We start from the raw sequence: 19,558 nt of genomic DNA on the forward strand, positions 1-19,558 counted from the left end.
CTTTTGCTGTGAAGGTGCCTTGAATCTCTCTGGGGAAAAGGTTAATGGAAACGTGTTGGTTCTCGCTCTGGTCAATAGCCACCTCAACTTAGGGTCAGACAAGATGTTTAAATATGCAGCTGTCTTGCATTTCCCGGGCATGATGTTAAAATGGAGGGGAGAGAACAAGCTCCTTGCTTTACTAGCTAGATGTTGGTGTTCCTGATCGAATAGCCATACCTTGATACAAGTATTTATTACAAATTACACAGATCAGCATATTAACAGCACAGTTCCTAAGTGGAGTCGCACCCTTCTAAGACCAAGTCAATGAACTTAGAAAGGTGTGGCTATGCTTAAAGTGGTATAGAAAGCAGACAAATCAACAGCCAAAGAAACAAACACATCTATGCCACAAGGATTTTTAATTTCTATTTAAAAAAAAAAACCATGCTGTTGGGGGTCAAGATTTTGCAAGGATATCCAAGGTCCCTTTCCAAAGGGTTTTTGTGTCTTGGGGACAACAATTGCTGACATAAAAGAACAAATAATATGTTCCTTTTTTATTTAGAAAAGCATGGTGTGCTGCGGCATCAAAGGCTTCCTTGAGGTGGCTCACATTGTAAAAACAATACAATATAACAATGGGTTGGATCCAGCAGTAGATTTCCACTAACAGATTTTTTTTTCTGAAACCTTCCTTCCACTGCAAATTCACCTTTCATGTTCCTTGAAGAAGAAGAAGCGTTTGGATTTATATCCCCCCTTTCTCTCCTGCAGGAGACTCAAAGGGGCTGACAATCTCCTTTGCCCGCTTCCCCCTCCACAACCGAGCACCCTGTATGTGAGATAGGTGGGGCTAGAGAGCTCCGAGCTGTGACTGGCAAGGTCACCCAGCTGGCGTGTGTGTGGGAGTGCACAGGCTAATCTAGATTCCCCAGATAAGCCTCCCACAAGCTCAAAGAAGAAGAAGCTGCTTGATTTATATCCCCTTTCTCTCTCCTGCAGGAGACTCCAAGGGCTGACAATCTCTCTCTAAGTTCTTCCCTCACAACAAACACCCTGTGAGATAGGTGGGGCTGAGAGAGCTCCGAGAAGCTGTGACTAGCCCAAGGTCACCCAGCTGGCGTGTGTGGGAGTGCACAGGCTAATCTGAATTCCCCAGATAAGCCTCCACAGCTCAGGCGGCAGAGCTGGGAATCAAACCCGGTTCCTCCAGATTAGATACACGAGCTCTTAACCTCCTACGCCACTGCTGCTCCTTTGGGGGGTTTCCTGTTCTCCAGGAGTAGTGTTTTGGGCACACCATTGGTCTGCTACTGGAAATGCCTTCCACTGGATCCAACCCAATAATCTAAGAATGATCCATTAAAAAAACAGGTCACATCCACAGTACACAACAACATTCAGCAGCCTGAGATGATATTTATAGAAAAGTCCTAAGGCTATAAGGAGTTTAAAACAGTTTAAAAGGCTATAAAAGGCTATAAGGCTATAAAACAGTTTAAAAAGATGGAAGCCCTTGTCCAAAAGCCTGGGTGCAAGCAAATGTTTTCTCAAGGTACCTCCGGAAATATGAAGCAGGTGGCACTAGAAGAAGAGGAGTTTGGATTTATACCCCATCTTTCTCTCCTGTAAGGAGACTCAAGGTGGCTTACAAGCTCCTTTCCCTTCCTCTCTCCACAATAGACACCTTGTGAGGTAGGTGGGGTTGAGAGAGTTCCAAAGAACTGTGACTAGCCCAAGGTCACCCAGTAGGAATGTAGGAGTGCGGAAACACATCTGGTTGACGAGATAAGCCTTTGCCACTCAGGTGGAAAAGTTGGGAATCAAATCCAGTTCTTCAGATTAGAATCCACTCTTAATGACTACACCACGCTGGCTCTGTAGCATCAAGGGTGGGGGGATTTCTGAAGATGAGGAGCCACTTCTGAAAAAGGCCTGTTTTCTGGCAATCACCTGTCTCACCTCTGCAGGCAGTGGTTTGGAGAGCAGAGCTTGGGAAGAAATCTCTTATTCGGCAGGCTGGAAGGAGCAGAGGGAGGTGGTCTTTCAAGCACCCCAGCTCCAAGCCATTAAGGCCTGAGCGCTCTGAATTATCCCCAGAAATAGGTGGACAGCCATTTTCCAGCCAGTGACTCCCCCCACCCCAACCCGGAGCAGCAGTGGCGTAGGAGGTTAAAAGCTCGTGTATCTAATCTGGAGGAACCAGGTTTGATTCCCAGCTCTGCCGCTTGAGCTGTGGAGGCTTATCTGGGGAATTCAGATTAGCCTGTGCACCCCCACACACACCAGCTGGGTGACCTTGGGCTAGTCACAGCTTCTCGGAGCTCTCTCAGCCCCATCTACTTCACAGGATGTTTGTTGTGAGGGGGGAAGGGCAAAGAGATTGTCAGCCCCTTTGAGTCTCCTGCAGGAGAGAAAGGGGGGGATATAAATCCAAACTCTTCTTTTTCTTCTTCGTCATATCCCCCAATCATGACAGAAAAACTGGGGAGAAGTTTTCTATTTTCTTAGGCCTTTTACACACATGTGGTCTCCTTCGCCTTGAGTGTACATTCCCTTTGGTTTGATTCTCAGTTATGTACATGTTTTCCCCTCTTCGCCAGTCATCCCACCCTCGAATCAGAGAATTCCCATGGTTTCCAAGGCCTGCTGTGCAACTTTTTTCTCTCCCTTCACAGGGAAAGCAAAGGAAATAGGCGTTAGGCTTTCTTCGGGTTTTCTCACTCCTTCTGGCCTTCCCTCATCCACATCTGAGAAGTTCTTCCCACTTTTCAGGCCACCGTTTCAAAACACTGAGAAGGTCCTTTTTAAAAATGAAAGTGTATATCTGGAGAGACGTGAAATTGACATGAAATGTGCATGCTCTAGCAAAATAACACAAGACCAAAGACGACCCATACACTCACAAAAAGGCAGCAGGTAGCCTCCCCAAATAGAGGTTGCACACAAAGACCAAAGAACTAGTGAGTGGGCAAAATGATTCACTTGACTCACCTAGAGACACTTCACAGGAGGAGAATCCCTGTGTAGAGAAGAAGAAGAAGAGTTTGGATTGATACCCCCCCTTTCTCTCCTGCAGGAGACTCAAAGGGACTTACAATCTTCTTGCCCTTGCCCCCTCACAACAAACACCCTGTGAGGTAGGTGGGGCTGAGAGAGCTCAGAAGAACTGTGACTAGCCCAAGGTCACCCAGCTGGCGTTTGTGGGAGTGCATAGGCTAATCTGACTTCCCCAGATAAGCCTCCACAGCTCAGGCGGCAGAGCTGGGAATCAAACCCAGGTCCTTCAGATTAGATACACGAGCTCTTAACCTCCTATGCCACTGCTGCATAAACTGCTGTGTAAACCAAAAACCATGGGGAAAACTCATTGCAAAGCAAATGGCTGTGGAGGAAGTAGTGCACGCATAAATGGCCTTTGTCTAGGGCCCTTTCTGCACGGGCCATTTAAACTGGGATAACACCGGAAAAAAACCAGGTTGGGGGGGGGACTTCACACGGATCCCAATCCCAACGCGAATCCGCTGTGTGTTCCCACCACCACCACCACCTGGATTTTTCGAGAATCACGTTACATGCCATTCTTTTGTTTTAATGCAGCTCTCGGCCACAGCTGTGAACCGTATTAAAAAAAGAGAATCGCACATAACACGATTCTCGAAAACCCCTTCCCCAGCTCCTATCTGCAGAGCCACACAGGGGAAATGGGCCGTATCATGGCCGGGGGGGAGGTCGATCCTGCCTGCCTGCAAAATCCGGCAGGGAAGTAGAAGAAGAAGAAGAGTTTGGATTTATATCCCCCCTTTCTCTCCTGCAGGAGACTCAAAGGGGCTGACAATCTCCTTGCCCTTCCCCCCTCACAACAAACACCCTGTGAGGTGGGTGGGGCTGAGAGAGCTCAGAAGAGCTGTGACTAGCCCAAGGTCACCCAGCTGGTGTGTATGGGAGTGTACAGGCTAATCTGAATTCCCCAAATAAACCTCCACAGCTCAGGCGGCAGAGCTGGGAATCAAACCCGGTTCCTCCAGATTAGATACATGAGCTCTTAACCTCCTACGCCACTGCTGCTCCTAGTACAAAAATGGTGCACCTTTGTGTGAAGACCCGTGCCCCGGCCAACGTGCTGTCTGTCCATGGGACAGCCAGCCAAGCGAACGGGCCAGGGTAAGGGCAGGTTCATGTAACCCGCCTTTCCCCCTCTTTTATTGGCCCTTGCAGAAAGTGTAAGCAATGAGGGGAAAATTCTGAATCCAAATTTCCTTGGGAGGGGAGGAATAAACCTCTGCTCCTTTGATCTAAAGTAGTTGATGGCGTAGAAAATAGATTGCTGCTACCTGAATGAGCAGAGAAAATCACCATGGGGAAGCAGTCATGTGAGAGGCAAATGGCACACAGAGCTGTCCTGAGTGAGGGGAGGGGAATCAGCCATTCTATCCCTGCCCCTGTTTTGGTCTGGGCAGGATCCCAAAAGGTTTTGGCTCTGGGACAGGTGATTCCCAGTCAGCCCTGACTTAGCATCACCTGTCAAAGGACCCTATGTAGAAGAAGCAGCGTGGTCAGAGGAGAAAGATGGTGGTTGTAACTCAGCATTAGGCTGCTGTTTGGAAAGTAGGAGAGGCTGTAATAATGATAGCTCTTTCACAGAGCCAGCCCTCCCGGTGGGAAGGTCTACCTGTCTGGCTCTGTCCCCAAAGCTGTAACTGCTGAGAAGAACTTGTCCGGTCCCTGCGCCAGGATGTCATCAACTTACATTGCATCTCCTCTCTTCCATTTCCACCCTTTCTGTATCTAGGCTTCCACCCCGAGTCCCTACCCAAGCCATCTAACTACCCTTTGGCTCCCGTTGCCTCGAGGTTTGGTTCCTTCCTGCCTGTTGGGTGTCCACCGGCCACTGCGCCGTTCCTTGGCTGCTGTGGGGCGCCGGGCTTCTCATTGGCCAGCGCACAGCAGGAGTTACAGATGCTGCAGAAGCAGCTCGGAGAAAGTGAGCACTTTGGACTTGACGCTGTACCTAAGCTCTTTGGCATGTAGCTTTGCATGGCTTGAAGAGTGTCGTCACCCCTGCGCAGACCAAAGACACGAGCAGCCTCCCAGAATATTATTGATTATTCCAGAACTTATTGATTATTCCAGATATTATTATTCCAGAACTGGATTTGCACACAAGCTAAGGTCTTCAGTTTATGAAGAGGGTATCTAAATGTAAAAAAAAAAAATGGTAATGTATTGGGGCCTCTTCAACTCAGAACCTTACTGTGGGCATTTCCGCACATGCAGAATAACTTCCAATGCACTTTGCAGCTAGTTTTTTACTGTGCGAAATAGCAGAATTCACTTGCAAACAATTGTGAGCGTGGATTGAAAGTGCATTATTCTGCATGTGAGAAAGTGCCCCATGTATAGAATTTAACCCCTTTTCTGAACCACAAGGAGTCTCAATGTGGCTTATAATCATCTTTCTTTTCCCCCCCTTCCTCCCCCAAATCAGAACCTTGTGAGGTAAGTGGGACTGAGACCGTGCTAAGAGAACTGTAAATAGCCCAAGGTCAACCAGCAGATATCAAATATAAGAGCAGAGAAATAAATCCAGTTCACCAAATCAGAGTCTACCGTTCATATGGAGGAGAGGGGAATCAAACCCAGTTCTCCAGATTAGAGTCTACTGCTCTTAACCACTACACCATGCTGGCTTTCATGGATGTGTTTTGTGTTCCACTCTCTCACAGACATTCCTGCAGATTTGGGGACATTGCTTTGGGAGGACAGAGTTTGAGGGGGAGGATGTGATGTCATAGAGTCCACCCTCTGAAGTTGCTATTTCCTTCAGGGTAACCGATCTTTGTAATTTGGGGATCAGTTGCAATTCCAAGAGAACTCCAGGCAACCTATAAGGTTGGCAGCCCTGATGTGAGCTGGATTAAGGTGATTGACTGGGGAGCTGGCAAGTCAGGGGCCCCATAGCACAGTGACAGGTGCCTTGGGTTCTGTGTTGACATAGACAAGCCTTTATTGGCATACCAAATTACAATAAAACAATTGTCCATAAAAGACAGATAAATACAACAAACATTCAGAGTCTTATCAATAGTGTAGCCCAAATGAACTCATCAAAAGTGCCATTCCCATACACCTCTCCACAGACCAGACTGAAGACCCACCAACAGAACCCAGGCATCACAACAACATACAGTATCAACACTCCACTATAAAACACAGAGTTTGTTGGGGTGGCGCCAAACACAGAAGAAGGGATAGGGGACAAGGAAATGGGCGAACAATTGATCTGACTCCAATAGGTTGCCACAGCCTTCAATTGTCACACCATCTGGCAATCGATAACAAAACTATGACATCTCTCTATGAATCACCCACAGATTATTTGAATTTGGATGACCATGAACCCTTGGGTTCTGTGGCTACATTTCTCAGAAGTGAAATGCCTGCTGCCTAGCTCTGTGATATCTGCAACACATACCTGAAGTTTGCCTCAGTAAGAAATGGGGAGGATTTCGGGAGGGCAGATTCGTATAGGAAGGAGCTAGTTACCCATGAGAAAGGATTATTCTTCACAGATGAAATAACTCCAAATATCCTCACTGGTGATTAATCCTGGCGATTAATCCTGGAATAGTCACCTGAAATGTCCAGGTTCCCGCCAGATCTCCTCACAGCCGAACCGCAGAACACAGATCAGTCCCGTTTCTGGTGCTCCCCGCACCCTTATCACGGGATTTTCCTGGACCTGCTTGTATATGCACCTTTTTGAAAAAACACTCCAATGAGAGCAAATAAGAGATGGGGGCTACACATTTGAGGGTCCATAACTTTGGCCCCCATGAACCAAACTTCACCAAACCTGGGTGGTATGATCAGGAGGGTCTCCTAAAGATATTCTGAAATTTTGGTACTGCTAGCTTAACAATTGCACCCCTGACAGCAGGCACCCCCAAGGAAAAGGCCTAGATGTCTTCACTAGAAACATGCTGCAGTGAAAATGTTGGAACCTGGATGAAAAGGTGCCGATTCTTTTGAAACTTGGTTGTATCTAGATTAAATTTTCAGTGGGAATTCGGCCAGAGTGTTGAAACCCATGTTCCAGTTTCTAAAAAGTAGGTGTTATATGTAGGTTTGTCAAGTCTTAACCAGACTTGCCAGCTTTTCTGCTTCCTTACTGCTGACTCAGGAATAAAGTTTTCCAGAAATGCGCAATCTTATCTATGAGCTGTTTGTCCTGCTGTACCATCTGCATCACTTTTCACTCTCGAATCACAAGGCCCAGCCGGCCACTTCACTGCTCAGCCGGGTGCTGGCCACCTACCCCTCTAGGTATCCCATCTTGCCAGGCACCTTCCTATCTGTGAGGGTACAGGAAGGGGCTAGTTACCCATGAGAAGGGATTATTCTTAAGAGTTGGAATAACTCCAAAGAGAGTTTTGAAATCCATGTCTCAGGGGGAAAGCTCAGTGGCCAACTGCCTTCCTGCCCAGGTTTAACACACAAGATAGATCCCTAAAACTATCTGACAGGCATCCGTTTTGTGGGGAGCAATGTCTTGCTCTTATGCCTGTCTTTGACCCCGATGCCTTTGTGGTATTTTTAAGTGGGACAAGGGATCCAAATGCTTACAAAGGGGCCATCCAGAAGCGTAGCAAAGGGGGAAAGCGCCCGGTGAACTGGTGCATCCTCCACGCCCCTGGAACGCCCTCGCCACGCCCCCACAGGGGCACGCGCCCGATGCGTTGTGACCCCCCGTCTCCGAGGAGCTACACTTCTGGGCCATCTAAGGCAGGGGTCTGCAACCAGCGGCTCTCCAGATGTTCATGGACTACAGCGGCTCTCCAGATGTTCATGGACTACAAATCCCAATTGGCCATGCTGGCAGGGGCTGATGGGAATTGTAGTTCGTGAACATCTGGAGAGCCGCAGGTTGCAGACCCATGATCTAAGGATAGATGCCTAGATCCTGCCTGGTTGCTCACTGGCTATCTTTTACCCAGCCAAGAGATGCCAGCCCTGCTTGGCTTTCTGCCACCTGCTAAGAGAGCCAGTAGTGGTGTCTATCAGTGAGGCTCGAGGCCATTTCTGAAGGTTGTTGTTGTGGTTTCATTTTTTGAGACTTGAATCCAAGCCTGCCTTTCATGGATGGAATGGATCCCATCCCCAATTCCCTTATTGCCCCCAGTTCCAAGAAGAAGAAGAAGAAGAAGAAGAAGAAGAAGAAGAAGAAGAAGAAGAAGAAGAAGAAGAAGAAGAAGAAGAAGAAGAAGAAGAAGAAGAAGAAGAAGAAGAAGAAGAAGAAGAAGAAGAAGAAGAAGAAGAAGAAGAAGAAGAAGAAGAAGAAGAAGAAGAAGAAGAAGAAGAAGAAGAAGAAGAAGAAGAAGAATTTGGATTTATATCCCCCTTTCTATCCTGTAGAAGACTCAAAGGGGCTTACAATCTCCTTACCCTTCCCCCCTCACAACAAACACCCTGTGAGGTAGGTGGGGCTGAGAGAGCTCTGAAAAGCTGTGACTAGCCCAAGGTCACCCAGCTGGTGTGTGTGGGAGTGCACAGGCTAATCTGAATTCCCCAGATAAGCCTCCACAGCTCAAGCGGCAGAGCGGGGAATCAAACCTGGTTCCTCCAGATCAGAGTGCACCAGCTCTTAGCCACTATGCCACTGCTGCTTCTACCTGAGCATTGAGGGGGGGGGGGGGCAAGCAGTTGCATGCCTTGCCTTAGTTCCTTTGCCAAAGCAGTTTGTGGATGGGTTGTTGATTAGATGCATGCCTGCTTATAAGACTGTCTTTTTTGGTGTTCTTGATTATATATGTGGGTCCTTCTCTTATTTTCACAAGTCAGGAAATGGATTAGCAGCTGCTTCAAGGGCATCCACCGAACGTTGTGTTTTGTAGTGGGATTTGAACTTGCCTCTCCTCACTATGGCCACTGTACCACATTGGCTCAACCTCCCCCATCTTCAACAGCCCACGACAATGTGTGCCTTGTGTCTTGTAATCGTGGCAAGCCACCTTTTGTCAGAGTTTTTGAACCAAAGCCACCTTTGGTCAAAGCTTTTGAACCAAAGACAGAGTCTGTGGAAAAGCCAAATTCTTCCCCAAATTCCAAGCGCCGACACCACAGAACAAGAGCAGAAAGAGAATGTCTCCTGGGAATAGTGACCCATAGTGAGGATAGTGAGGGCTGGTTTCTGGCCATTGGACTCACAAGCCATGGGGCAAGAGTGAATAGCTTTGGTTATGAGGGAATGTTCTCTCCTTCTTCTGAGGTGACCTGTGTAACATTGGCTGGGGAAGTGGGCCTCCTCCTATCAAAGTCTAGGACCGTGGTGGCAAACCTTTGGCACTCCAGATGTTATGGACTACAATATGGACTACCAAAGGTTCGCCACCACTGGTCTGGGAAATCTCCTGCTCTACTAGAGCAGTGGCTGCCAACCTGGGGTATCTGTGCCCCCAGGGGTATGCACCAGGGCATTTGGGGGTACGTGAAAAATTACATAATGGATTTGCTAATTTGGGGGCAAAATTTTAGAGAAGCAGGCTGTCAAAAGGTACGTGTGTGAAAAAAGGTTGGGAATCACTAGAGTAAGCCAGTGGTCTGGAGCACCCGACTAACTCAGATCCCTTCTGCTTAGGTATATCACTTTCGGCACTGTCGCCAGAGAAACCGGAGTTGTCGACGGGCCTCTTTGCGACAGACAGCCCTGCCTTCAGCTCCCAGCATTGGCCCCAGGCGAAGCATTGCGTCCCGCCGTCATTTCCTGTGCAGAGCTCTGCCAACTGGAACAAGAAAGCCGGGGAGGTCCTGGGGGAGACCGGGAATACGACACACTTCCAGGAGCCTCGGAAGGGACTCGCCTGTGGAAGTCTGCCATCCTGCTCCTCAGCATGCCTGCCAGGACTGAGGCCCTCAGGTAACACCTAAGGTTCCCCCTGGTTTTGAGCATGAGGGAGGGATGTGTTTGCAAAGTGGGTATTGGCCAATTTAATCTTGCTCTCCCAGGCACAAGAAGATGAATCAGTCCTTGCCCCGCCCCGCCCCCACCTCCATGCAGGAAAGCCAACTTTTGGAAGCCAGCCTGTGGACGGGGGCTCGGGGGGGCATGTCCCCAAGTATGGGGGGCACGGGGTGGGAGGCTCCCAGAGAAGGAGTTGTCTCCAGGCATCATTTCCCCTCCATCTGCCTCTGGTCCTTGGCCATTTATCCATGCACTGGTTCTCTTGCAGTTTGCAGTGGCTTTTTACGTATGGCTTTTTGTTTAAAAAGGGGAATCTCCTGCCACAAAGTGTCCCCAGCTGAACTCCATTATGCCCACCCCACACTTCCTTGTTCTACCCATGCAACTTCTAGCTGGGAAGGTTGCCTGCTGCTTTTTGGTGGGGGGGAGTGCACCTTTGGCTCAGTGTTAATTTGCTAGATCATGCAAGTTTGAGGTCAATTTCAAGGGTCTATTGCTCAAGCAATAGACCTTCAGCATGAAAATAAATAATTTTTTTAAAAAATCAGACCTTTCAATCTGTCTGAAGTGGTGCCTGGAAGAGCAGGAGGAACTGGTGTTTGGGCAGGGAAAGCCGGGAAGAGAGAAAACCTGAAAACAGTAAAACACACATTGAGTCCCTTCGCTCTCCCTGTGAAGGGGGAGGAAAAGTTGTGTTCTTGGGGATTTTAGAAGCCATGGAGATTCTCTGATCTGAGGCGCGGTAGGTTCAGGAGAGGGGGGAACATGTGCGCATCCAAGAATCCAACGCAGGGGGAATAAATGCTCAGTGCGAAGGAGACCTCAAGTGCATACATGGCCTTTGTGATTGGACCAAGGTCACCACACCCCGTCCTTTCAGGTTATTAATATTCAATTGACAAAACTGCCCCTCCTACTAACTGCAACCCTGATCCAAAAGGCAGAGAAAGGCGCAGTGGCATATCTGCCAGAGGGACATGGGGGGGGTCATTTGACCCTGGGCGCCCCCATTGGACCATGTGGCAGGTGCTTGGTGAGCCCATGGCAGGCTCCCAGCCCAACTGCTCCTAGCAGCCAGGCTGGGAGCCTGCCATGGGCCGCCGTCGGTCTGGCCCTGCCAGGCTGCTCCAGGAGCGCCCAAAGCAGGCGTTGCCCCAGGAGCCATTTTCCCCTGGTATGCCTCTGAGAGGACAATATTGTATGGTCACTCCATAAAACATTGTTCTAGTTTAGGGAAGAAAGCTGGAGCAAAACCTCTGAGTGGAAACGGACCAAGTTTTCTGATTCCGCTCCAAAGTTTTGTGCTTTCTGGAATGGCATCAGTCAGGCATAGCTGAGGACCATCCCTGTTCTGTGCTTTGAAAATTCAGCTTCCGGCTCTCCATTTGCATGCCAGGCCATGAGGGAAGTTGTGATTACGTTGGCTCGTGTGTGGGACTACGACCTGATCTATGCTGTGGATTGTTGTGGCAAAGTGAGGCCTCTCAGACCTTCTTAGCCCTGATACCAGGTCCCCCTTCTCTTGTGTTTGCATGCCCCTTCATTGATTGGACATAGATGCCAGTTTGCTCCAAGAACATCTGGCCGAGATCCGGATCCTTGGCCAGCACTTGGGGGAGTCCATTTCTACCAATAATCGCCTGCGGGAGAAGCTGGAGGCAAGTCTGGTCTCCATAGCAAAGAGGACCGGTAAGAGAAAAAAACATCCTCAACCATCTAGGGCAGTGGTGGCGAACCTTTGGCACTCCAGATGTTATGGACTACAATTCCCATCAGCCCCTGCCAGCATGGCCAATTGACCATGCTGGCAGGGGCTGATGGGAATTGTAGTCCACAACATCTGGAGTGCCAAAGGTTCGCCACCACGGATCTAGGGAAAGGACTGTGCATACTTTTAGGGCAATGCGTCTGTGTGTCATGATCTCAGGCTGACATGCACTGCCAAAGTCCATTTTTGGAGAGCCAGCATGGTGTAGTGGTTGAGATCAGGTGGATTCTAATCTGGAGAACCGGGTTTGATTCCCCACTCCTCCACCTGAGTGGCAGAGGCTTATCTGGTGAACCAGATGTGTTTCCGCACTCCTACATTCCTGCTGGGTGACCTTGGGCTAGTCACAGTTCTTTGGAGCTCGCTCAGCCCCACTTACCTTACAAGGTGTCTGTTGTGGGGAGAGGAAGGGAAAGGAGCTTGTAAGCCCCCTTGAGTCTCCTAACAGGAGAGAAAGGTGGGGTGTAAATCCAAACTCTTCTTCTTGTCTAGAGGGGTCAAATAATTTGAGCCCCCACCATGAACTATCTTGCCTTTTGAAAATCTATTGCACAAGTAAGGCAAGATCTGGACTATAACATGGACTATAATATGGAGTGTATGAGGGTGAGTAGTTAGTCAGTTGAGCTGTATTGGGTTTCCCCCCATTTGAATATGTATTAGTCCTCTTCCTCCTCCTCCTCTTCCTCTTCTTCTTCTTCTTGTCCATTCAGCAGTATCTTGATTTTTCTCTTTGAGTTATTAGAATGATTGTCTGCATTTGTCCAAATAAAAATACTTATGAAAAAGGCAAGGGGCGGGGAAAAGAAATTGTGGCTAATTGTCAACTGCAAATAGCTGGCTCAGACTATTAGACTAGGAGCGTTTCCCCACTTACCTGCTGCTGCGCGCTACTCTCCCCAAGTAGCGCGGGGTCCCCCAGCACTCCCCATTACAGGGGCGGCGACAACGCAGCCACCCCAACGCTGCCACTGTCGCACCCCCTCAGCATGTGACATTCCTGGCGCCTTTTGAAACAGCGCCTTTCACAGGGTCGTGGGGAAGCCCGGGCGCGCATCAGAAATGATGCGCACTGGGAGTAGCGCGCAGCAACCACTCACCCAGGTAAGTGGGGAAACGATTTAGAACAGTGGTGGCGAACCTTTGGCACTCCAGATGTTATGGACTACAATTCCCATCAGCCCCTGCCAGCATGGCCAATTGGCAGGGGCTAATGGGAATTGTAGTCCATAACATCTGGAGTGCCAAAGGTTCGCCACCACGGACCTACAACTATATTAGAGTATTAGACTAGTACTAGGTAGACCCAGGTTTAGTCCCCCGTGAATTTCTCTGGGGTGGGGTATAAATCCAAACTCTTCTTCTTCTTCCTGACTGCCTCTCTCAACCTCCAGAGTGGGGGCACCTGCAGGAAGCTCTGCTGGCATCGCACTCCAAGCTACAGGATGGAGAGGTGGAGCTGGAACAGCAGCGGGCTGAGCACCAGAGGCTGCGGAAAGAGGTTCAGGACAAGCAGTGCGATTTCGCACGGCTCCAGGAGGAGTGCCTGGCTCTGCAGGAGGTCAACTCCAGGTGGGACGAACAGAATACCCTGAGCCTTCGGGGAGGGCGGTATATAAATATAAATAATAAATAAATAACCAGTGAGGTTCTGTTCAATATATGGATATTCAGGGGGAAAGAGAGCATCTCTTTGGCCCCCAGATGGGCGGGGGGTGAAAACCGTGGGGTGAGGAGATCTCCAAGGGTGGATGGCAGGGGCAGGGTGTAGGGTTGCCAAGCACCAGGAGGCGGCTGGAGATCCCCTGCTATTAAAACTGATCTCCAGGCAACAGAGATCAGTTCACTTGGAGAAAATTATCAGCAGAGTTTAAAGCGGAGTCACTCTGGTAAGATGAGAAGGATAGTAGTCTTCTTGTACTCACTGCAACCTTCTGCCACACTGAGGAAAAGAATACTCTTCACTCAAGATGTTCTTTCCATAGGAAGGTTTTAATTTTGCAGTTGCAAGGTTACACAAGTCTATTCTATACAAGACCATAAGACTATACAGAACTATTCAGCAACAACAAAGTTGAACACACACTGAACTTAGACCAAATCACTCACTGAACTTAGCATATACAAAGCATACATCCAACAGGATACTTTTCTCCGCCCAAGCAACAGCCTTTCACTGGTCTAGAGTCACAGTTGAATTCACCAATCATGTTAAAGGTTAGCTGCCACTTCACCCTAGACCAGTGGTGGCAAACCTATGGAACTCCAGATGTTCATGAACTATAATTCCCATCAGCCCTTGCTAGCATGGCCAATTCGCTGATGGGAATTGTAGTCCATGAACATCTGGAGTGCGATAGGTTCGCCACCACAGCCCTAGACTGACTGTCTCCGTCCTTTGGTTTGGCAAACTTCTGCTAACTTGAAATGACCCTTTAGTGAACTTTTCTCTCTTTTTTATATATCGTGACAAAAATGGCCCCTTTGGAAGGTGAAGTCTATAATATTATGCCACATTGAAGTCCCTCCTCTCCCCAAACTCCACCTTCCTCAAGCTCTGCCAGTGGCATGCCTTAGGGGAACAGAAGGGGGTCTTGCAACCCAGGCGCCACTCACCTTGGTCACATGAGGGGTGCATTCTCCCCTGCTCCCCAACCCACCAGCCTCCGCTCACCCACCACCTGCCCAACCTGCCGCTTCACCTGGCCCACTGCCTGGCCTGCTTGCTCTCTCCCTCTCTCCCTCCTGCACCCAGCCCCCAGCGAAACTCCCCCTGCTGCACCACCCCCAACTCCCGGGGCAGTCAGAATTCAGGGGGTTGGGTGTGGGAGGGCTGTTTTGCAGTGGTGCCCCACTGGACTCCACCTCCCCAAAATCTCCACGTCGCTCCCAAGGTGGAGCTGGCGAACTTTCTCAAGAGACACCAAAATTCAGTTCAGGCAACAAAACAGAAACATCACAGGTGCTGCTGCAGGGAGCACGACTCAGCTACCGAGGGCACTTGGTTGTTGGATTAGAGTGTGCTGGATTGCTTACTGGGCAAAATGAGCAATCTCCTCCATGTCTTGCAGGCTTCAACACAGCGTCGCGTCACTTCAGCGGCAGTGTGAAGAGAATGAGCTGCTCTTCAAAGCCTTGCAAGCAGAATTACGTGTTTGTAAAGTTCCCGGGGGACCTCTGCAGAAGTCAGATGCAGGTAATGGTCAGGGGCCGACGCAAGAGCCACCACTCCTGCATCTGGAATGAGAGGAAAACTACATGCCGTCTTTGTTTCTTTTCCACACGAAAACACTGGAACTGCTTTTCCATCTTTTCCTCCTGTTTCATTTGTCTCTGAAACTTGCCATACTCCTCCCCCCACCCCACCCCAGAGGCATAGGGGGGAAATGGCGCCCAGGGTAACACCTGCTCCGGCCACCCCCCTCTTCACCACCGTGCCCCACTTACATTAGCCTGGCTGGGCCACAGCCAGGCACCCCTCGGCCCTGCCCCCATCCTGCCAGGCTGCTTCTTCAACCGGCAGAGCCTCCACCAGCCAAAGGAATAGCCTGGCAGGGCAGGGCAGGGCCGAGGGGTGCCAAGCAGGGGTCCAGCCAGGCTGCTCCTTTGGCCGGTGGAGGTTCCTCTGGCTGAAGGAGCAGCCTGGTGGGGCAGTCCCAAGGGGAGGAGTATGGGGGCAATTCTCCGCCCCCACCTGACCAGCTGACATGTGCCCGGGAACACGTGGCCCCACATGTCCCTATGAGCCTCCGCCTCTGTCCCACCCTCCAGTTTCTGGGGTTTTTTAAAAAAATTAAACCCAGGTTGGTAAAAGTAGCATTGGCAATGGCATTTTTCAGTGTGAAAGGGATAGACAAAAGAGAGTCTCTTCCATGCTAGTCTCCTCCTCCAAAAATCAGTTCCAGCAGTGGTATTTGGGGGGTGGGGAAGTCTTTTGAAATGATCACAGCATGCAGTTTTCACCCTGTGTCTTCCACAATTTCAAAATGAAGCAGAAATAATTGATGGTTCCTGAGCAGGTAGTTTTTTGTTCCTTTCTGAGATCGTAGAAGGAAATTGGTCCGCTGTCTCTATGATGCCATACAATGTCCTGGAAGAGTGGACCAGGAGAGACTCGGATGACACTTTGCCCTTGCTTTGTGGTTTCCCAAGCCACTTTCTGTGTTTCCCTATCAGGGACGTAGGTATAGATTTTTTATGGGGCGGGTTCAGGGGTGGGGCCACACACACACCCCGCCCCTAGGGCATGGCCACGCCTCTTGTTGACCTGTTTTCCTGCCAAGTTTCTTCTTTGGATATCGTAACATCAATATTGCCTCTTTCATAGGTGGCTTGTGTGATGGAAAATAGTTAGCTGAACTATGTATTAGCTAGAAACATGTGATTTTATGTAACCAGTATTATTAGGAAGCTGAAGTATGTGAACATGGAGTTTACAGACTTCATCTCTAAAAGGGGCGGGTCATGGAATGATGCTATCGCTACAGCAAAGGGGAAATCACATATGACTGTGAAAAGCATCTTGGGTCTTTGATCCTATGCAAAGGTGCCAGGATGCAACTTCAAAGGCCTAAGTTACCTAATGGCCTGAACAGAGTTTTCCTGAGAGGGGGAAAACACCGGTTTTTGGATTCCATCTTGAGACGTGGTCAGCGAAGGATCTCTGGGCCATGGGTTCCCGGAATGGGAACAAAGAACTTCCAAATAAGACTGAATTCAGCTGAGTAATTGCATTTAGGTTTTATTTCTTTGATTTGAACTTTTACAATAAATCGTTGAGCTGTACTCCACAGCTTGTGGATGCCCACCCTACCCAGAACTAGACAAAGACCAACCCAGTCCTGAGACCTTACTCTGCATTTTCTCTGCCATTTTCAGACTTCGTCTCTTGAACTCTTGCTGAACTATAATGCAAGGGATGATGGCTCTAATGCAGCACCTTTTCTTCTCAGCTTGCCATAGTGATGACCGATCCAAGGGTCCTGCTGCAAATGTTGGTGGTGGCCTCCTGCAGGAGGTCAAGGGGCTGCAGAGTCAGTTGATGCACGCTGTACAGGTGAACTGCATCCTGCGACAGCAGCTGGAACAGCAATGTGGTCCAGGGGCTGGTACTGCTTTTCAAGGCCGTGGTATGTCTTCTTCTGCCTACAGATGGCAGCCCTCTCAAGGTAGGCGAGTCTGCAGAGGTCATCCTGCAGGTCAGGCCATGCCTTTCCCTTCATACCTGGCTCCAGCGTCCTTCGGTCTCCCTCTTCACCCTCCAATATTCTCTTGCTTTTTCAGATTCACCACCAGTCCGGGATGTTGGCATGAACTCTTCCTCTCTCTTCCCACTCATCCCTTTATCTCTTCCGGTCCTCCAAGCCAGTCATGAAACTCAAGGTAAATAAAACATCCCAAATGCAGTCTCATAAACTACAGGAAGCATCTTACAGGTAACGTCTGGCAATTTTCAGCCTGTACAGTTGCAGAGTGGAGGGGAAGCGTATCTAGGGAAAATATAGCCCGGTGCAAAATCTGAGTTTTCTGCCCCCCACCTCCCCGGCATGGGCAGCCACCCTCCCCCAAGACGACCAAACAACATATGGATCTGGGGGGAAGGAGGAAGGGGGTGATTTTCCGCCCTCCACGTGACTGAATGGCTGCAGGCCAGGGACATTTGACCCCATACGTTCCCCTGGGTGGAACGCCCCTGGGACTACCTGTGGGTTACTAACCTCCAAGTGTGGGGCCTGGAGATTTCCCAGAATTATAATTAATCTCCAGAGAACAGAGATCAGTTCTGCTAGATAAAAGGGCAGTTTTGCAGGGCAGAAGCTATGGCATTCTATCCCTCTGGAGTCCCTTCCCAAGCCCCCCCCCCTCAGCAATCTCCAACATCCCCCCCATCTCCTGGAATTTGCAAACCCAGAGATGGCAACCATACTAGTTGTGGCAACTTTGAGGGCTTCTCACAGGCCTGCTTCCAAGGGAACATATACATACACAAAAGGGAAAAAAGAAAAAACTACCTGGCAGAGAGGGACTCTCTGACGGGAGTGCTGCCAATTCCTTCTGATTCTGCACGTGAAAAAGAACTAAATGGGAAGCCAAGCTTCCTCCTTCTTGGGTATGTGCAGTGAGGCCATGACTCTGACAGCATTAGTGCCCTGAATAGCTTGATTCAGAATCAGTATCTGGAATCAACACTCTGCACAGCTGCCCAAGCCCATTAATGTGAGATCCAGAAGTAGTTGTCCTGCATGCTGGGTATATTTGGTCACATGTCCCCAGGCGCACGCCAGCTGGTCATGTGGGGGGGCAGAGAATCACACACACACACACCCCTCCCTTCAGCCCTGCCCCCACCAGGCTGCTCCTTCAGTTGGCAGAATCTCCGCCGGCTAAAGGAACAGCTTGGCTGGGCTGCTGCTGGGTGCCTCTTGGCCCCGCCCCGCCAGGCTGCTCGAAGGGTGGCCTTTGGCAGGCTCACGTTGGCTAAGGTAAGTGGGGCACAGGGGTGGGAGGGCCCAGGGGTGGCCAGAGCAGGTGTTGTCCCGGGCACTGTTCTACACACACACACACACACACACCGAACGCTGTTTTTCTTCTTCAGTCATACTGAATTATTTTATATTGATGTTATACTGTTGGTCCTCGTACGCCACCCTGAGCCCTTCGGGGGTGGGTTATAAATACAAATTAAAAATAAAATTTTAAAGTAACATATAGATATTGTGCTCATTCTTATGTTTCATACCATTGTCCAAAATCTACATCCTCCAAGTTGCTGTTCGTCCAGTTAAGGTAGAAATGCACTTTTCCTGCATTATAAACAACCTCCAAAACTAGGAAACTTGTGATCCCTATCAGGAAAACTACACAAAGAAAAAAAATTAACCCATCCCCCCATGATACATTCTAAGGGCAAAAACTGGGCTGTGGTGGGGAGTCGTGGAGGTAAATGTATTCCCCAGATTTTTGCAATACATTTCATTCAGCCCAATTCTCTTTCTGCAGGCAGGTCAATTCACACACTGGGATGAGGTTCAGAGATATTTATCCTACCATCAAGAGCCGGGGGGGGAGGAGGTGGTGGTGCTCTTGGATACCTCCATATCTATGGAGATCCAAGGGGCACACCCGGCTCATATGGTGTTTTTCCAGCTGTGCCAGGTGAAGCAGCTGGCACCCTACCTTTCCCAACCCGATCTCACCACAGTGATCCATGCAACAGTCACCTGAAGACTAGACATCTGCAATTTGCTCTACACAGGGCTACCCTTGGGTCAGCTCCAGAAACTTCAGCTGGTCCAGATTGCAGCGAGGGTCCTTATGGGGACCCCAAGGTGGGCACCCATACAGCCTGTGCTCCACCAGCTGCACTGGCTCCAGGTGGATTCAGGATTCTTGTACTAACGTACAGAGTCTTAAATGGGACCCACATACCTACAGGACTGTTTCTCCTGGTATGTTCCCCAAGGAGCACTTAGATTGAAGAATGGTAACCTACTGGTGGTCCCTGGCCTAAAGAAAGTTTGGCAACCATGGCCAGGGCTTTTTAGGCCCTGACCCCCGTCTGCGGGAATGTCTGCGGGAACACAGTAGTGGTGTAGGAGGTTAAGAGCTCATGTATCTAATCTGGAGGAACTGGGTTTGATTCCCAGCTCAGCCACCTGAGCTAGGGGCGTACCTAGGCGAACTTGAGCCCTGGGCAAAACCTGAGTTTGATGCCCCCCCCCATGGGTGGCCACCCTCCCCCACCATGACCAAACAATGATTTTTTCCACCAGGTCGTTTCAAAGTCACCATCACATTATAGAACATCTCCCAACTCACAAATCTGAACATAGCAATGGGCCATG

The 19,558-nt window shown here is 49.5% G+C and overlaps 1 protein-coding gene across 1 annotated transcript in view; it reads left to right on the top strand.

The window, feature by feature from the left end:
* The window catches only part of LOC125433723 (myomegalin-like), a 48,570-nt gene that overhangs the window by 20,523 nt on the left and 8,489 nt on the right, over nt 1-19,558 (top strand). The window contains exons 11-17 of the mRNA XM_048498473.1: nt 4,778-4,969; nt 9,623-9,901; nt 11,504-11,635; nt 13,109-13,286; nt 14,786-14,910; nt 16,667-16,882; nt 16,998-17,096. Of these exons, the coding sequence (XP_048354430.1) occupies nt 4,778-4,969; nt 9,623-9,901; nt 11,504-11,635; nt 13,109-13,286; nt 14,786-14,910; nt 16,667-16,882; nt 16,998-17,096 (1,221 nt within the window). The remainder of the gene's footprint in view (nt 1-4,777; nt 4,970-9,622; nt 9,902-11,503; nt 11,636-13,108; nt 13,287-14,785; nt 14,911-16,666; nt 16,883-16,997; nt 17,097-19,558) is intronic.

This window comes from Sphaerodactylus townsendi, linkage group LG05 (genome assembly GCF_021028975.2).
Source record: "Sphaerodactylus townsendi isolate TG3544 linkage group LG05, MPM_Stown_v2.3, whole genome shotgun sequence".
Taxonomy (NCBI): Eukaryota; Metazoa; Chordata; class Lepidosauria; order Squamata; family Sphaerodactylidae; genus Sphaerodactylus; species Sphaerodactylus townsendi.